The following is a 17,684-nucleotide window of genomic DNA, read 5'->3' as shown; positions in this document are numbered from 1 at the left end:
GCCATGGAGGAGTGGCAAACAGCTTTGTTCCTGATACCCTGCAGAGCTCCAATCAAATCTATGCTTCTCTTTCTCTGAGCATGCATTTGTTTATTTCTCAAAACATGAATATTTGAGAAAATGGTGGGCCAGATGCCAACTGGTGACTTTCATGACTAAGCAGGGACTTAAACATGGGTCTCCTGCATTCATAACCCACATTTACCACCTTTCACATGTCATCCATGGTCTCCTTCTCTATAACTCTGTATTTTTTTTCCTGAAGCACATATACATTGTGAATGATAGAAACATCTTGAAGTCTTAATATGGCTTAAGTATGTGGCATAATCCTACAAGTGCTGTGACTCTCAATCAGACCACAACTTTCTGATAGGTGCAGAGTCTAGGGAGGTAAATACTTCACTATTTCATCCTTGTAAGCAAGGATGAATAATTACTGCAGTTCTTCCCTGCTGTAGAGAAAATGAATATTTTGTGCATCCTTCCTCTGGCATTGGCACACCTCTAAGTATTTTGAAAAATCATTTTGCACAAAGATACACATAGGTCTTTGCATGAAAATTGCAGGGTTTGTGGGGCGAATAACCATGGGTGTGTGTGTGTGTGAGAGAGAGAGAGAGAGAGAGAGAGAGAGCAGGCTTGTTGGTTTGGGGCAGGAAAAAAAATCTTAACTAGAGACAGTATTTTTTTTACACAGAAACATATTTGTACAGAGTCCAGGAGTATCTTCACAGAATAATTTCCTGAAATACTTTTGGATGTGTGAATATTGTGTGAAAACACAAAATTCTTGCCACTGTGTTGTTCTTCCTAAGTTTCCAGAGTGTCGAGACACTCCCTTTCAGCTAATAAATGAATAGAGACAAAAAATATTTCTGTCCCTAATATGGACACAGTTTTTTTCACAGTACTGATGTTTGCCATGAGATGTACCTGTACACCTGAAGAGCAGACGTAACTATTGTAGGAGTCCACTTACTAGATCATGATCTTTGCTTCTTTACATAGACTCTTTCTTAGATACATTGTCCCGTGTGTAGGCTTTTGTTTCATTTGATATCAATTGACAGAAATAGATCTGACAAAGGTAATTCAACCACATTTTCACACAGCCCTCTTTCACACTGGTTGCTATAATCACAACAACAACAACAACAACATTTTACTATTTAGTCAGGGGTATAAAATGAAATTAAATATTATTGAGGGTGATATTCTGGTATGTTTACTCATAATTTCAGTGGAGCTTACTCTGTTGTGTGTGTGCATTCCTGTCGATATATGACATCCCCATGAATTTCGTAGGGTTTAGTTAGGAATACTCAGAGGTGATTTTGCCAGCTCCTTCCTCTGAAATATAGCCTACAACACCTGATATTTCTTGGCAGTCTCCTGTCCAAATCTTATGAGACCCAACCCTGATTATCTTCCAGGAGAAGATGGGATCTAGTGCCTTCAGGGTATTAGGTAAGTGTAAATGGAATTACTGAGTGGGTACATGATTATAAGGATTTGCTACTTTCCATTCCAATAGATAGATAATAGAGCTTCAAAAAAGTTACCTTTTTTATACTACAACTCACCCAGCCAGCATGGCCAGTATCATGGGGCAATTCTGTGAATTCAAGTCCCCAAAAAGTAGCTTTTCCAAGCTCTGCCTGGATATCACTTCATTTCAATGAGCAAGGGCAGCAAAGGCTCCCCACTGGAGAATATTATTTGCTACAGTGGAAAAGACAACTCATTTCAATGAGCAACTCAATGGTGGCTTAGAAAGGTTAACAAGGTAAAGAAGAATTATGTTTCCGCATGTACCTTTGTTCTGAAGCAATGCAATATCGACCTGTGAATTCCCTTTGGTACCAAATGGTTTTAAACTATCCGATAAGTCTTGTAATAAACATAAATGTAAAGTATATAGTTGCTATTTATTTTTAGTCATCTTTATACATGAAAGGACAGTTATTTTCTTCACATCTAGGAGAAAATTGTTTTCTAAATATACCATGCAGTATAAATAAGTATTTGTAATAAGTCATTTAAAAAGAACGGTAAGTTTAAAGGGGATAAAGTTGTTTGTGAGTCATTTTGCTGCCTATTGTTCCCCCCATGTGTTGATAAAAGCCTCATTTGGAATAATAACCTTTTTCTGTGGCAGCTCAATTTAATTTTAGCAGTGATCGCTGGAGGAGGAAGTTGCTTCCAAGTCACCTTTAGGCCTACTGTGATTTGAAATCAATTTCAAATTGCCTTGCTATGAATTTACTTACGTTCTGTTTCTTAAGGTTCTTTGATAAAGTTTAGATTTTTCTGGTAGATGGCAAAGTTTACACCATCCATTTAATAGCTATTCTGGACTGTGGTTCCCATGTGTTACAATTTAACCTGAAGTTTCAACATATGAGCTTCTTGCTCAGACTAGGTATGGAAACACCAGCATTTTAGATGAAAGGCTGTTTTCTTCTTGGCTTTAGAGCTTTCACTGTTTGCTCCATCTTCATCAGATGTATCTAAGCAATTGAGTGAAATCAGGTTCAGGTTTCTGTCTGCATTATTGGCCACATGCTAGGTTCTCTATTCCCTAATCTCCAATGTACCACCTTTACGTCTCACATTCAGCACCTCAGGAAGTCAGATAAGTGGCAGAGCTCTCACATGACAACATTTCCATTCTACATGTGACTCCATACAACCACTTTTCCTTCATCCATGTGGGAAGCTACCTTGAGGGATACATTTCCTGGCAGCCATTGATATCCAGTACAGAAGCTGTTCGAATGACCAAGAATATAAAAACTGGGTTCTTTAGAAACTTCCTGGGATACTTTAGAAACATAGGAGAAAATTCCAATGGAAACAAAAGAGTATTCTGAATTCTCTTTACAACCAGAAACTATTCTAAAAGAAATACAAATTAGTATTATAACTATGAAACTAGCCTCTACCCTTGAGCTTGTTTGCTTTCACCCTCTCCTATCCTGCCAACAAGGAGAAACTTGAATGTTTTTCATACCATTTTGCTTCTGTGCCTTCTGAATCCAAACAAGCTTTCACTGATGTTAAATGTGGTTTGAGGAAACAAGCAAAGTATAAAACATAATCTGTTAAATTTACTAACCATGATTAAGAGTAACCATTGTTTAGAATTCAGGCAACACGCTGAAGTGTAGGCAACCTAAAATGGAAGGAAAACCTTCCAACCTCCTCCTCATGGCTGTTAAAAACTTAGATAAAAATTAAGTTAAACTATAGTTCAGTGATACAAACCTTTTAGAGACCAAGTGGTAGACTCCAAATTCCAAACTCAGTGGCGTTCCTGCACTGGATGTCATCTGGTGTATGTGTGTGTGTGTGTGTGTGTGGGGACAGGACTTCCATCTTATAGGGACGGGACTTCCAAGGGGTGGGACTTCAGGTGGAAAAACCCAAGGCACACTCTCTCAGCCTTCTCTGATGAAACGTGGCAAGAAAACTCCATGATAGTTTTACCTTAGGGTTGCCATAGATCTGAAATAACTTGAAGGCACCACACATAAGTCACGCTCTCTCAGCCTGAAGGGATAGCAAGGGTAATCCCCCTCCACTCTTTCCCCCAACCTCCCGTGTCTTTAGCTAGCTCTGGAAGCCACTTAATGTCGCAAGGGGGACAGTTGTGTACCTGCTTCTTCTTCCACCCACCCACCTCTGCCTTTAACTGGCTTCAGGGATGGTGGGGGAAGAGGAGGAACCAACACACATGCTGCAAGAAAAAGGTTCACCACCACTGCTATAGTTTGTTGTATTGTGGTGGAAATTCCTTTTTGAAATATTTCTGTTACAGTATGAACTGAGACATTAATCTAGTACTGAACTGCTGCTAAACAAGCATAAAGTATGAGCCATCAGGGGCAAGTTGTGCAATAGATCCAACAATAAAACCACACTAGCACCCAGTTAGTTTGTTGTTTTTGTTAGCTACCCTCTAGTTGATTTTGACTTGTGGCAACTCTGTGTATGAGGCATCTCCAAGCCTCCCTGTCCTCCACTGCCCTGCTTAGGTCTTGTCGATTCAGGCTAGTGACTTCCCTCATTGAGTCTAGCCATCTGCCATGTGGTCTTCATTCTTTCTCCTATTCTCTACCTTTTCTAGCATTATTGTCTTTTCTAATAAATTGTGCCTTCTCATGATGTGCCCAAAGTACAACAGCCTGAGTTAGCTTCCAGGGAGAGTTCAAGCTTGATCTGTTCAAGGACCCATTTGTTTGTCTTTTGGCTGTCCACAGTATCCTGAGCATTCTGCTCAAGCACAAATACAAGTGCACCACCACATCCCAAATGAGTTGTTTTAATGCCAGTTAGTTAACACTACTGAATGCTCTTTGACACTGCTTTAATTGCAATACCTCAATGCTATGGAAATCTGGGACTGTAGTTTTGTGAGATATTTAGCCTTCTTTGTCAGAGAGTTTGTTGTATGCCACAACAAATTACAAATCCCAGGATTCCATAGGATGGAGTCATGAGAGTTACAGTGGTGCCAGTCTGCATTACTTTTGCAAAGCGCCAGCAGCCTTTGAGTTCGGTATCACATGACCAATATGCTCTTTCAAGACAAAACTAGACATAACTGTTCTGCTATGGTCAGCCCTTTCTTATATGAAATACAACCGAAATTGGAATTCACACAAGTTATTATTTTTAAAAGCTGAGTGTTTGTTCTGTTTATATACTTATGAATCTTGTATAATATTTCTGTAGAATTTGCATCAAAGCAAAGTTAGCATAGTTTTACATTATTTATTAAGCATTTTCTTACTTTCATTTCGTTAAACCTCCAAAGCAGTGCATTAAAGGCTGTAGAATTGTTTTAAAAAACCTGCATGAATGTTTTATTTCTAAATTAAAATTATAGTACTGGCATTGTTAATATAATAGTTCAACGTTTCTTTATTTTCCTTTATTTGATAAAGTAATACTTACATGGAACTCTTAAATTAGTGAAGAATGAATTGATTAACTGGGTATTAATCAAGAGTTTAGTAAGTTTAGTATTAACATTTTAAACTTTTAACTTTAACATGGTGATAGCAGACACCACACTAATTCTTTTTACATGGGCAACATCCACTGTCACATTGTATGGAAAGACCCCTTCAGAAGAAAAGAAAAAGGGGTTTGAAAACTATCACCCTGTTGCATATGAATATACTTTGAACCCTAACTATCTGTATTTTTGCCCATCTGTATTTTTTTCCAGCACAATCACAGTGTCTTCAGAGCCAACTGCAACAAGATTATAATGTTATTTACTGATGGTGGTGAAGAAAAAGCACAGGAGATCTTCGATAAATATAACTTGGAAAAAAAAGTAAGGTTAATTTATATAAGTATTTTACTGCTTGGTTTCTTCCTTTTTATAGGCACAATTAGAATTATGTGTGTGTAATATATGTGTGTAAATGCATACAGGATAAAGAGAATACATGTTTTATGAAGAAGTCCAACATGTCAGTTTCAAAAAGCATACAAATAACTCAAGTCTTAGTCAAATCAGGAATTGCTCTCTTATAGACCTCTCAAAGATTCTTCAACATAAGTTTGTTTTACTTAGATATTGTAACTAAGTAGCTAAGTACATTGACTCATGTAACATCCTGAATGACTCATAAGTAAGTACACAACTTTGTTAATAATTCAGTAGCAATCATGGATGCACACTGCTCCTGAGGGAGCCTGCATGCCTTTTCATTGAGTGGAAACCATATCAGTATTGAAATGAGGGAATAAGAATTCATTAATAAGACATATGCCTTATATGCACAAGATCCCAAATTAGAATTCGATACCTAAATGCTATTCTTAGTTCAAAATGTAGACTTATTGAATCAATTGCTGAACAGCAAGTTAACATTTTGGTAGACTCCATTGATTCAGTGGGTCTACTGAAGTTGAGACAAACAATTATATTCTGCTTCCAGTTAGAGGATCTCAAGAATTAGAAATAAGAGAGACCTCTACATGCATGGGATCTGGGAGAACTTTCTGTTCCAATCACAGTAAACAGTAAATGGGTTCATGCTAGGTGTAATGAAGCTTTGCCTGTTCATTCATGCACCAAGTTATCATAGGTAGGGCAGAATTATATGATTCTCATTCATGAGAATGTATAAACCTGAAAGTGCTCTTGAGTTTGTGAGCTTATGGGGGGGGGAGTTGTGCATTTTTCTATTGTTTTTCCATCTGTGTGGAATATATGTGTGTGTGTGCACAAAAAACAGCCTCAAACAGTGGTCTATTCACTCTCATACAAGGGTGAAAAATCTTGCCATATTGACAGTTTTGTCGATGTGGTATCTCAACACAGCAAGATACTCTTTATGATCAAGGAAGAGAAAATTTTCAAATATTGTTATAACCCTGCATGATACCTGAGCTGCGTGGATAGCATATAAATACTCTTGCTTATGCCTGCAGTTGTTTCTGAACTGGTCCTGACTATGTACTCTTTTTCCATACATTGTTTCTCACTATGTTTGTTTCCTCCTCCCTTAAAACTAATTATCAATCTTGGATAACAAGTACATCATCTTGGACCAATGGATGGACCAATCTGTCAATTTTGCTTTCAATAACATTTGAACTGTTTCCCCCCTCATGTTTTTTCGACCCTGTTTATGAAGACACCCACAATTCTCATCAAAAGAAAAAAAATTGAAGAAGAAAATCTTCATCTGTGTACAAAATACAGATTTGGAATTAGAATTGGGGAAAACAAACAGTGTTCATCTGTTTGAGGAGCAGCTTTCCAAAGTGAGCTTAAGGAAACTTCCCAGCACAGTTTGCAAATGCAGTAAAACTTAATTCAGAATGTTACAGAAATATACACATACAAACATGTACATAAAATTTGAAACTGATGGGCACAAGTTTAAATGTAGTGTAGAAAAGTAAAATAACTTGCTTGTTCATTTCAGATATACTGGCTTTTATTTATATTTATTGAATTCTGACATTAAACTTTAAACAGGTGGGCTTCCAATTTGTCATCTTCATGCCATGTGCATTTCTAGACATGAAGGTTTTCACACAGAATCAACTGCCTGACAAAAGTTAATCTGATCAGGGACCTGTACTTTATAATTATTTGTAGCTGGAGAAGTGTTTAATTAAGTCTCATGTTTCTACAAGGTAGCATTTGTTATCCATTCGTTTTGCCAAGCCATGTATGAGAAATGATGGCAGAATGTTTCTGGCATTTTGCAGATTTGCTCTCATTTTCCACTAATAAAAGTTAGAACTAGGAAAGACAGCAGCAACCTGTTCTCTGGACCACTATGCCAGCAAATGTAGTCTGGTCCTTATGTTGCAGGAGCAGCAGGATTGGCAACTTCCCATGATCATTTGCCATATTGCTTGTCCTATGGTCTGGATGATGTTGCTGAGCAAAGTAATCAGATAAGCAAGACTCTTACTATACTAACATTGTGTGGGTAAGCACTGGAGGAGCAGCAATTTTGCCATAGCTATAATGAAAGATCAGATCTAGATGTATCCTGATGGGTGAAATAATTACTGTATGAGTCAAAGCCAACTCAGATTCACTGTGAAATGATCTCAGTCAGTCAGCTCCAACCTGGTATATTGGATTGCAAGGATGGATTGTAGTCCAACGCATGTGGAGGACACCAATTTGGGGAAGTTTACCCTGAATTGTGACATTGTTGCACACTGAATTTGTCAGTTTTATTTGTGTGTCTGTGTGAGCGTGTGCATGTGCCTTATGTTGCCTGTTGTCTTTTGGCGGCCCTATGAATTTCGCAAGGATTTCTTAGGCAAGAAATATTCAAAGGTGGGTTTTTTTCAGCTCCTTCTTCTGTAATATAGCACCTGGGATTCATTGACGGTCTCCCATACAAGTTCTAAGCAGAACTGTCCATGCTTAGCTTCCAAGATCAGGCAGGATTGGGTGCCTTTTGGGTATCTAGGTCTTTTTGCTTTCTTACACAATTAAAATGTAAATGTCTCCAGTTCTTCCTATCCTGTTTTTGAAGACATTTGTACATTTTGCCAGGTTTATATAAATTATGAACTGAATTTCTCAGTCATCAGCACTGGCCAAATTCAGTGGTTACTACAACTATTTCCAGCATGGGGAAGGCTCTGTTTTATCTGGCTTCTGTAACTATTAAAGATAAGGAGCCTACCAGAGAAGGGAAACAAGTTTTTTTTTTAATCAGAACCGTAAATGACATTGAATGCAGAGGGATTCAAAGCAAGATCATTGAGGTCTAAATTATAGAATACAACTTCAGCAAGGTGAAGATTAAACTTACCTGATTTATTTTATTTAAACAGATGAATGAGTACAGATTAAAAACAGACAAAATGTGCTAAACACTTTTGATTCACTCTATGCAAAGCCATGTTCAGAGGATGGAACAAGTTAGCATTTCTGACACTGCTAGTCTCTCTGACTGGGAAGCAATATGTACTATTAACTCTAGCTGATTCTTCAGTGGCAGTCTTAAAGGAGAGGAGGACTCAATAGCCATCCTTCATCTTACATCACCTCTAGATTAGACTGTGGGTTGGCTCCACATTTAACCATGTATTGAGTAGACCAATTGAAACAGATGAACATGTTAGCCATGGCTATCACAGACTTGGATCCAGGCAGTCGTACTTGGAACAGATCATTTGTAATTATGACCCAGTTATAACTGAGTTGCTTTTGATTCCAGTGAATCATCACTTGGTATGGTTATGGTTATTTTTGGATCCAGATCATTGATCTTAATATTTTTACTTTAAGTAAGACTAAGCATGAATACTTTTTTAGACATTACCCAAAGAGAACCCCTGTACACAACATTTTTATGGAGTCTTTGCAATGGCAGATGGATGGCTGCTGAGTCCAGTGTCTGTCCATCCCCACCCTCCTGGCAAACAACCACTGTTTGGCCAAGGGATGCAGAAGGGAGCTCATTCTAACCATCATTAAAGAAAGATTTCATTTGAAAAACAACTAACATAAATAAAAAGTTCACAGTAGATACAAACAAAATGGTAAATGCCCTCCCAGATAGTTACCCTCTGTCAGGTCCACCTCTATACTTCACCTCTATACTTCCAATAAATGGTTCCTTGTGGTTTGCACTTTTTGGACTTCCATGTGAGAGCATTTATGTGTGCTTGGTGTCATTGCCTATATCTCAGAGGCATCACTAGTGGTGCTGGGAGGTGCGAGTCACACCGGATGACACCCCAGGGGGGGTGTATACCCAGTGAGGTGATACCTCCAGAAGGACTATGCATGTCTACTGGACAAGTAAGTCAGTGGGGCCTTGAACCAGTTGATACTGAAGCATTTCAGGGGAAGCTTTAAATAAAATGAACAACACAGGATTGTTGTATTGCACAACTGCCATAGCAGACCCCAAACGGGCCCTTCTGAGGCATCAAATCCCTTAGCAGCAGCTCTGCTGGGGGAGGATCCTGTACCTTCAGAGTTCAGACACATGTGTAGCCATGCCAGACTCTAAAGGCCTCTGCTGCAGTCTGGGAGTGTAGTTCTCCCACCACAAACCGAGTGATACCAACTGCAGGGATGCCACTGCTATGTCTGTATCCAGCCCTGCGCTGTTCATTTAATGTAAAGCTCCCTCTGAAATGCTTCACTGTCAACTGGTTGAAGGCCCCACAGACTAGCTTCTTATTTGTAAATATAAATAGGATCCTATAAGACAGCCCTTGAAGAATGAGGCCACGACTGCTGTACATATGTCTCATACAAAACTCATTGGATTTACCTTCATTTCTGGACCTGATCTAAGATGCTTATTTTGGCCTTTAAAGATGTGACTGTCTTGGGTCCAATTTGTCTAATTCATTGTTTCTCCTTATATGAGCTTTAAATAGGATCAATTTAAACCCAGTATCATGGGACACCTTGTTTGAACAAATTATATTAATGAACTGTTAGTCAAATGGAAACTATATGGAGTCTGCAATAATTTTTGTGCATTATTTCATTAGTCTAGTGGTGCCTAAACTTTCAGTCAAACCAACAAATCTAAATGTCTTGTCAACCAGTCATTTGAGCTATATAAAATAAAACATTTGTAATAATTTAATGTCAATGTGTTTCATCGCATGGCATGTAAATGAACTTTAATGTTACCACACCGAAGCCCAGAGCAGAGTTTTAAACTACCTTTTGTACCCAGTTAGGATCATTTCATACAGTCACATGTGAGTGTCACAGATACATAAAATTTAGCATATGCATTTTAAAAATAATTGGGATAAAAGCCAGACCCTCTCTGGGTTTCCACTTCTGAATGTTTAAACCATGTGGTACACTGAAGGTTGTGTGTGCATACCCTTTACGCATCATGAGATTAACCTAATTTATAATTCCCTTAGAGGGAATTGTAGAGTTACAATTATTATTAAATGCTTTTGTTACTTTAAAACAGCAATGGTGTTTTCTGTGAACACTTTGGATCCCATGTGTCAGTATCAGGATATGTTATGCCCTCCTCTTGGTGTTGAAAACTGATAAAATTACATCTTTCAGCAATGTTTGCCCATCGCATGATGTTCTCTGCTCACTTTGGTTTATATTGTTTGTTCAAACTGAGTTCTCTGTAACCTCCAAGTTGACAAGTTAAAGCAAATAATAAACATGTTTTGTTTCCTCTGAACATCTAGGCTCTGAAAAGTGTCCCATAAAATTATTGGTTTTCATGCTTTCGAGCACACATATGATTATCTTTAACATAGTTTTCTGTCTCTCTAGATAACTTGCACTGTAAATTCTTTGATTTTTATGGAACCAGATTCATTATGAGTAGTCCACAGAACACAGTAATAATTTTCGTAAGCAAACCAGCATTATAGATGTGTTTAAATGGTTTATTATTCTAAATTTGCCTCATTATATAATTGCCGGGTTAACCGTGCACTTGTGTTTGTTAGACATGATGAGTGGCGACGGAATGGACATTTGTCAGTTTCACAACTGGGGGCAAATTTTGCATTCCCGACCCCTCAAAATACTTACATGAGAAGTTTGAGAAACCATGAAGCTTCACAAAAATACAACTATTTTAATTGATTACATATACTGCTCTGTGTAAATTTACAGTGCTGTATACATAAAGCTTAATAATAATAACAACAATAATAACAACGTATACTCAAAATCCTTTGTTACTATGCACAGAAAACTGCAGTTTCCTGTGGAGGGGGGAATCTCTTATCCCCTTACGTTCTTTCCCACTATATACTTTGGAAGAATACAGAAAATGCACAATTAAATTGCACACTATACCCCTGTACAAACAATGCAGTGAAATGTTCAACATCATGGCTGCAGCCTTAGCTGCTTTGAAAGTTATGCAACCCCTACATTATACAGTAGGAAAAGAAACTCCGCTCACTACACTTGATCTTAGCCAAAAGGCCGAGAAGCGATAGGAAAAGAAACATGGCTGACTGAAACTGGAACATCATGTGGTTTTGTTGTGCAATGTTTTGGTTTTGCAGTTTTGGTATTTTACTATGTAAAAATGGCAGTCTTGCATAAAACACATACATGATTGCCTGAAAATAGTCCTTTCCATATGGAAAATGCCACAGTGTTTGGAGAAGCCACAAAGCTTCATGGAAAAGCTGCTCAGTTTCCCACCATTGGGGGGGGGGGGCGGATTTCAAAATTTCTCAAAGCTACAGGATGAAAAGTTGTTTACTTTTGCTTGACTTATTTCAGGATTTGGAAAATCAAGGTTTACCATCCCTGGGCATGAGTAGACTCTAATAAATGAAGGCTAGTGCAAGGTTTTTGAACACCCTGTCTGCATCCTCATCCAGATGTGGATCTAGTGGTCTTGCACCTACAATGGGTATAGGCAGAAGTTTTTTTTAAAAAAATACTTTTTGCCGATTACAGTTTCCTGAATTTCCCATTATGATCCCATGCAGGCTTGGCATATATGATTTGCTTAGTCCAGAGCCTGTTAAATAATACTTTCTGGACTAAAACATGACAATTCCCCCTCCTAACCTCTTCACCAGCACAGAGCAGATTAGTTTGGAAAGGGTAGTTTGAGTACCTGAAAGCCTTACACACATTCTAAGCACGCATGTGTTGAGCACTCTCGTCCTTCTTTTTCCCCAAGATCCCAATTAAACTTTATTTAATTTGGAAAAGGCAAAAGCATCAAAGCAAACTTTCCATCCACTCAAATCCAAGGGAATCTCCCCTTCCCTATACTCCCACTGAGACTGGATTGGGAGTTATTTATTTTTAAAAACATATATCTCATCTTTGCTCCAAAGAAGCCGTGACAGTGTGTATATATTCTTCCTCCTTATTTTTATCCTTAAAATAACCATGTGAATTAAGATAGAATGGAATGTAACTGATCCAGAGTCATCCAGGGAGCTTCATGGCACAATGGGAACTTTGAACCCCAGTCCTTGTCCATCTCTCCAGCCACTGCTTTTGGACTTATTTAAGCATTATTCAAAAAGGATGTTGAGAAACTGGAGCATGTCCAAAGGAGGGCGACAAAAATGGTGAAGGTCTGGAAACCATGCCCTATGAGGAACAACTTAGGGAGCTGGGGATGTTTAGCCTGGAGAAGAGGAGATTAAGATATGATAGCCCTGTTTAAATATATGAAGAGATGTCATATTGAGGAGGGAGCAAGCTTGTTTTCTGCTGCTCCAGAGACTAGTACCCGGAACAATTGATGCAAGCTACAGGAAAAGAGATTCCACCTCAACATTTGGAGGAATGTCCAGACCTGACAGTAAGGGCTGTTCGACAGTGGAACACACTCCGTTGGAGTGTAGTGGAATCTCCTTCCTTGGAGGTGTTTAAGCAGAGGGTGGATGGCTATCTGTCAGGGATGCTTTGATTGAGATTTCCTGCATGGCAGAGTGTTGGACTGGACAGCCCTTGTGGTCTCTTCCAACTCTATGATTCTATGATTCTAAGCATTCCAGACAGGCATATAATGTGAATTGTACATGGCTCTGAGTACATGTGGCAGCAGGTGCCTTCTGCTCAGCAGGAATTGCACACATCATGCTATTTCCCTGTTGTGGATGCTGCAACACTTAATCCTTGTTCAGACCCATTAGGAAACATGATTTTCAAGGATTTACCCAAAGTTAAATTTGAGGGTATATTGACTGCCCAAGGAAAAGGAAGTTGGGGAAACCAACATGAAAGATGAGCCTTCCCCATCCATGTAGCCCAGGGTTGGGCAAAGTACAGCTCCAGAACTGTTTTTGTCATCCCCCCAAAACCATCCTGGGTCACTTTTTTGCCCCCAGATGCCCCAAGGGACATTTGCACCATGTTTTCAGTTCTGATGGGCCATTTTAGGCTCAAAAGAACCTTTTCTTTCTAAAACAGGAAGTTACTGGAATTTACTTTCTATTATTTAAAGAAGACTCCATTTGGCCCAAAACATAGCAAAAACAGGAGCATGGAGAGCATAATTTATTTTATGTTATTTTATTGGTTCTGTGTGCACTGGGTTTATGTGTGTGCAGCCCTCCAAGGTCTCCTGGGCCCCTCTTCTAGATGTTGATTTGTTAAAACAGTTGAAGTTTTCCTTCCACTTGGAATGGAGTGTAAAATGGTGGTACGACTGTCAAAAGTTTACTGGTCACAGATAGCAATCATAATGAAATCACAGGTTATTAAGAAGGCCAACTGGCTTGAGGAATGTCAGGCAAGCCACTGAAAACCTGTTCATTGTAATTGAATTTAAAATTCACATAATTTGTCCATCACTTTGGAGAAACACATTTACTTGTAAGAATAATTGCCTAGCCTGTCTGCTTCTCATGCATACATTTATTTAATTAATGGCTTGTTGTGCGTGTAATGTCATAGCATCTGGTGAATGACACAGATTGATTAAGCTTTCCTCTTTATAGAACCCCATTAGCTGAAATTGGCCTGCTAGAATGGATGGGGAATACTTGGCAGTCTGCAAGAGGGTTGAATCTAACAGATATAACCATTTTTTTTTACAAACATTTAAAATGTGCTGAGCCAAATTTGCAAGTCTCAGTGGCTTAGCTTGGATTCTTTGACCACAAGGGAAGCCTAAGATGGTTGTCACCAAAGAAGTCACCTGTGACTGATTGTGTGATGACATTGAGTGCAGTGCTTTTTCACAGAAGAAGACACAGACTTTGTCTACATAAATAATGGCTTTGATTTTGAAGGGAGCTGGGATACACACATGTTTACCATTTAAGTTCCAAATTTATTGTGAGAATCTGCCTTTCTTTAATTGGTTGGGGAGCCCCCTTAGAACAAATTTTGCCAAGAAAACCTCATGATATGGTCACCATAAGTCAGAAATGACTTGAAGACACCCAACAACGATGAAATAAAAGGTCAAAACACAAACAGGTGCAGTGGTGCACTTTTTGATGCTCTGGAACTTTTACTAAGTTTTGCAGTTGACTTAGTTCCCAGTGACTGGCCTTTTGAGAGGCTTTTATCCAGTAGATAAAATTGATGTCAGTGACTGGTTTCAGTGGGACAGTGAATCTGTTCTGTATGTTAGTGTAAAATGCCCTGAAAATAGTTCATGTTTGTCCCAGTGACATTGGAACCACCAACTACCATTGGTTCTGTCCAAGACTTTATTTTGCATACCTGTCATTAAGGACTTTTGCTGCATCATTTCAACTTCCCCCCCCTCATTTTGTTATTAAAGTATAATAGCCTATCAAGAGCCAGGGTGGTATAGCGGTTGGAGTAAGACTCTGGCAGACCAAGGTTTGAATACTCACTTACCATGGAAACATTGGGTGACCTATTGAAACAATGTTACTTTTAACTATGATAAAATATTTTGAGTGGCAGGAATTGCTGAACCAGAGCATTTGGCATGATGCAAAAACTTACTACAGCACCAGGTGATGACTCTTAGCCAACTCTGCATATAAGTGCACTGAGAGTTAAGCATCTGTGAGATGATATTTGTGGGTTGGAGTGGGATAGTTGATGAAGTAATACAGACAGTATATGTCGATGAGAGTCGGGAGGAGAGTTGGTAAATATTTTTTATATATTGGAACTCAATGCTAAAGAACCTCCAAGGACTTGGAAGATATCAACAAGTGTCTATGAGTTTATTCAAGTGTGGTCAGTGCTTTGCCAATACTTAAACTGAACTGGTGCATCCATTACTCTGCTACAGTAAGCTACTTCTGAAAGTGTTTACCTCCAATAGTGCTGTATGTTGGCATCTCTGGTGGGCCAAAGAGTTTAGTTTTCATTTCTGCTAATCTGACAGTACAGAAAAGAGCCAACATGGCCTTGCAAAAGTCACATTTTCAGTCTCAGAGGAAGGCAAAAGCAAACCCCCATCTGAACAAATCTTGCCAAGAAAACCCTGTGGTAGGTTTGCTTGTGATAGGTTTGCTTCAGGGTCACCATAAGCTGTACATGACACTATATGTTGTAAATGGTACAAAATAACAAATGACTTGTTGGACACGGTGGGTTATTGTGCCTCATTGTTACAGTTTATACTTTCATCCCTGAATATTATTTTGTGGGGTTCTTATGCACCACCCCCTACAACCGGACAGAATTAGACAGTCACCTCAAAGGGGAAACATTTACCTTTTCATGAGGCATACACAGCTTGGCCCTCTAACAGCAGAGAACATCTAATAGCACATAGGAAATAGCTGCTACAGGGTCACCTCACTCTGCCTAATGTCAAAGCTAGCCCTGTGTTTTGTCCTCATTATCTAGTACCCAAAGATTTTGCCTTCAGGTACAACAGTTTACCTTTCAAATAGATTGCAAGGCCTCTCTGTACCATTTTACATAAAAAGATGCCATTTTTGAGTACCAAAAGGTATTCTTGGCTGCTTTTCAAAGTTGACCATCTGTCCCTCTACCCCTCCTTGTTGGCATCAGGACATCAAACTGGACTCTAGACCTGGTGCACTTGCCCACCCTGGAAATAAGGTTTATGAATTTCTTCTCCAGGCATTATTTTCTAAAATTCACCTTCCTACACATAGCTAAACATGGGGGGGGGGGAGGTTCAAGTGCATTATTAGTTGATATGCCAGATATAATTAGAAGGGGAAGACAACTAATAAAAATTTGGATATACTTTGGCTGAAAAGTAATTTTACCTGTCATATTTGTTCTATGGACTGTCTTTCGGTGCTTTTTCATTTGACACTGATAGGTGCAATTGAGACTTTTATTTTGGCTCATAAATATTGCTGGATGCATTATTAACAGTGATTGATTTAAAGGGTATTGCAGGTTGAGGCTGCAGCTGGTTCAAGTGGATTAATGAAAGAAGCTGAAAGAAAACTCCAATTTAAACAGTATATTAAGTCGGTGCTGGAAAGTAAGCTAATGTTTTTTCTCAGTCAGAAGAACTGGCTGAAATGCAGTTATGAGTTTACATATGGAAAGTATATTTATTTTGCTTTGAAACAATAGTTGTTTCAGTCCACACTTTCAAAAATTATGCACCACATAGTCCAAGTCTGTGGACAAGAGACTTGGACCATCTGCACTGGCTCTACCCCCCGTCTCCATTCTAGGTCTTATCTGTACTGCAGAAATAATGGCCTGTTACAGACTGCCAAAATAAAGTTGCTTTGGGTCTCTTTGGAGGTATGCTATTTAAATGATGCATGGGTCCTAAAAGTCCGGAGGTCGCGCCAAAGCCACACTCCATTCCTAAGCACTGGAGTACAGCTTTGGTGCAGCTTCCGGATTCTTAGGGTGCATGCATCATTTAAACAGCATACCTCCAAAGAGACCCAAAGCAGCTTTATTTTGACAGTCTGTAACAGGCCAATGTAGTTTGGTATTGCTTTAACATCCCTTTCCTCCAATTTTGGGAAAGCATGGTGGCTCATCTGAAGGAGCATAATTAGCAGTACAGTTCTATGCATGTTTCTTCAAGTAATTTCTGATTTATGGTGACTCTAAAGCTATCATGAGGTGGTTTTTTTGGCAAGATTTCTTTGAAGTTTTGCCCTTGCCTTCCCCTGAGGTTGAGAGCATGCAACATAGCCAAGGTCACCCATTGGTTTTCATGGCCAAGCTGGGAATCGAACCCTGCTCTCCAGAGTCATAGTCCAACACTCAAAACATTGTTTGCCACATTAGCTCTATTCAGTAGTAAATCCAGTTCAGTTCAATTTATAAGATGTTGAATGTACCTTGATGGAGCATAAGGTTACCAGAGTGAAAAACAGAAAGTGCTCCTGTACCTGTAATAATTGTGTAGAAGAAGGAATTTCAGCATGGGTCACTTGGCCATGCATGTAGGTAACAAGAAACACTTGTTGAAATTCCTTTTATTGGAGAATCATTCATCGAAACTGAGCTCTCTCCATTTTTCATTCTGGCAAGCAGCATTAAGCTTTTTTTTTTTTTTTTTTTTTTGCATGCAATGGCTTTGTATTAAAATAGAATTTATATTTGAAACACTTAGTAGAAGACTAGCATGTGTTTGGATTTTCATTAACATGCCCCTAAGTTGGTTACATGTTCTCCAACTGATACCCAGCTCAATTATAAACAGCCTTTGATAGTACAGTTTATTTGAGAAACAGAAAATAAGTAGGGGTGTTGTTTTTATTGCTTAACTCATCCCTGGTCAAGGATTCTTAACTGG

General features: G+C 38.8%; 1 protein-coding gene across 1 annotated transcript in view; it reads left to right on the top strand.

The window, feature by feature from the left end:
• The window catches only part of CACNA2D1 (calcium voltage-gated channel auxiliary subunit alpha2delta 1), a 577,268-nt gene that overhangs the window by 422,293 nt on the left and 137,291 nt on the right, over positions 1 to 17,684 (top strand). Inside the window, 1 exon segment of the mRNA XM_042466637.1 lies at positions 5,240 to 5,350. Within this exon segment, the coding sequence (XP_042322571.1) occupies positions 5,240 to 5,350 (111 nt within the window).

The sequence above is a fragment of the Sceloporus undulatus genome, chromosome 5, assembly GCF_019175285.1.
Source record: "Sceloporus undulatus isolate JIND9_A2432 ecotype Alabama chromosome 5, SceUnd_v1.1, whole genome shotgun sequence".
Classification (NCBI taxonomy): Eukaryota; Metazoa; Chordata; class Lepidosauria; order Squamata; family Phrynosomatidae; genus Sceloporus; species Sceloporus undulatus.
Note: the sequence above shows the minus strand (reverse complement) of the source record. Positions and strands in the feature narration are given on the sequence as shown.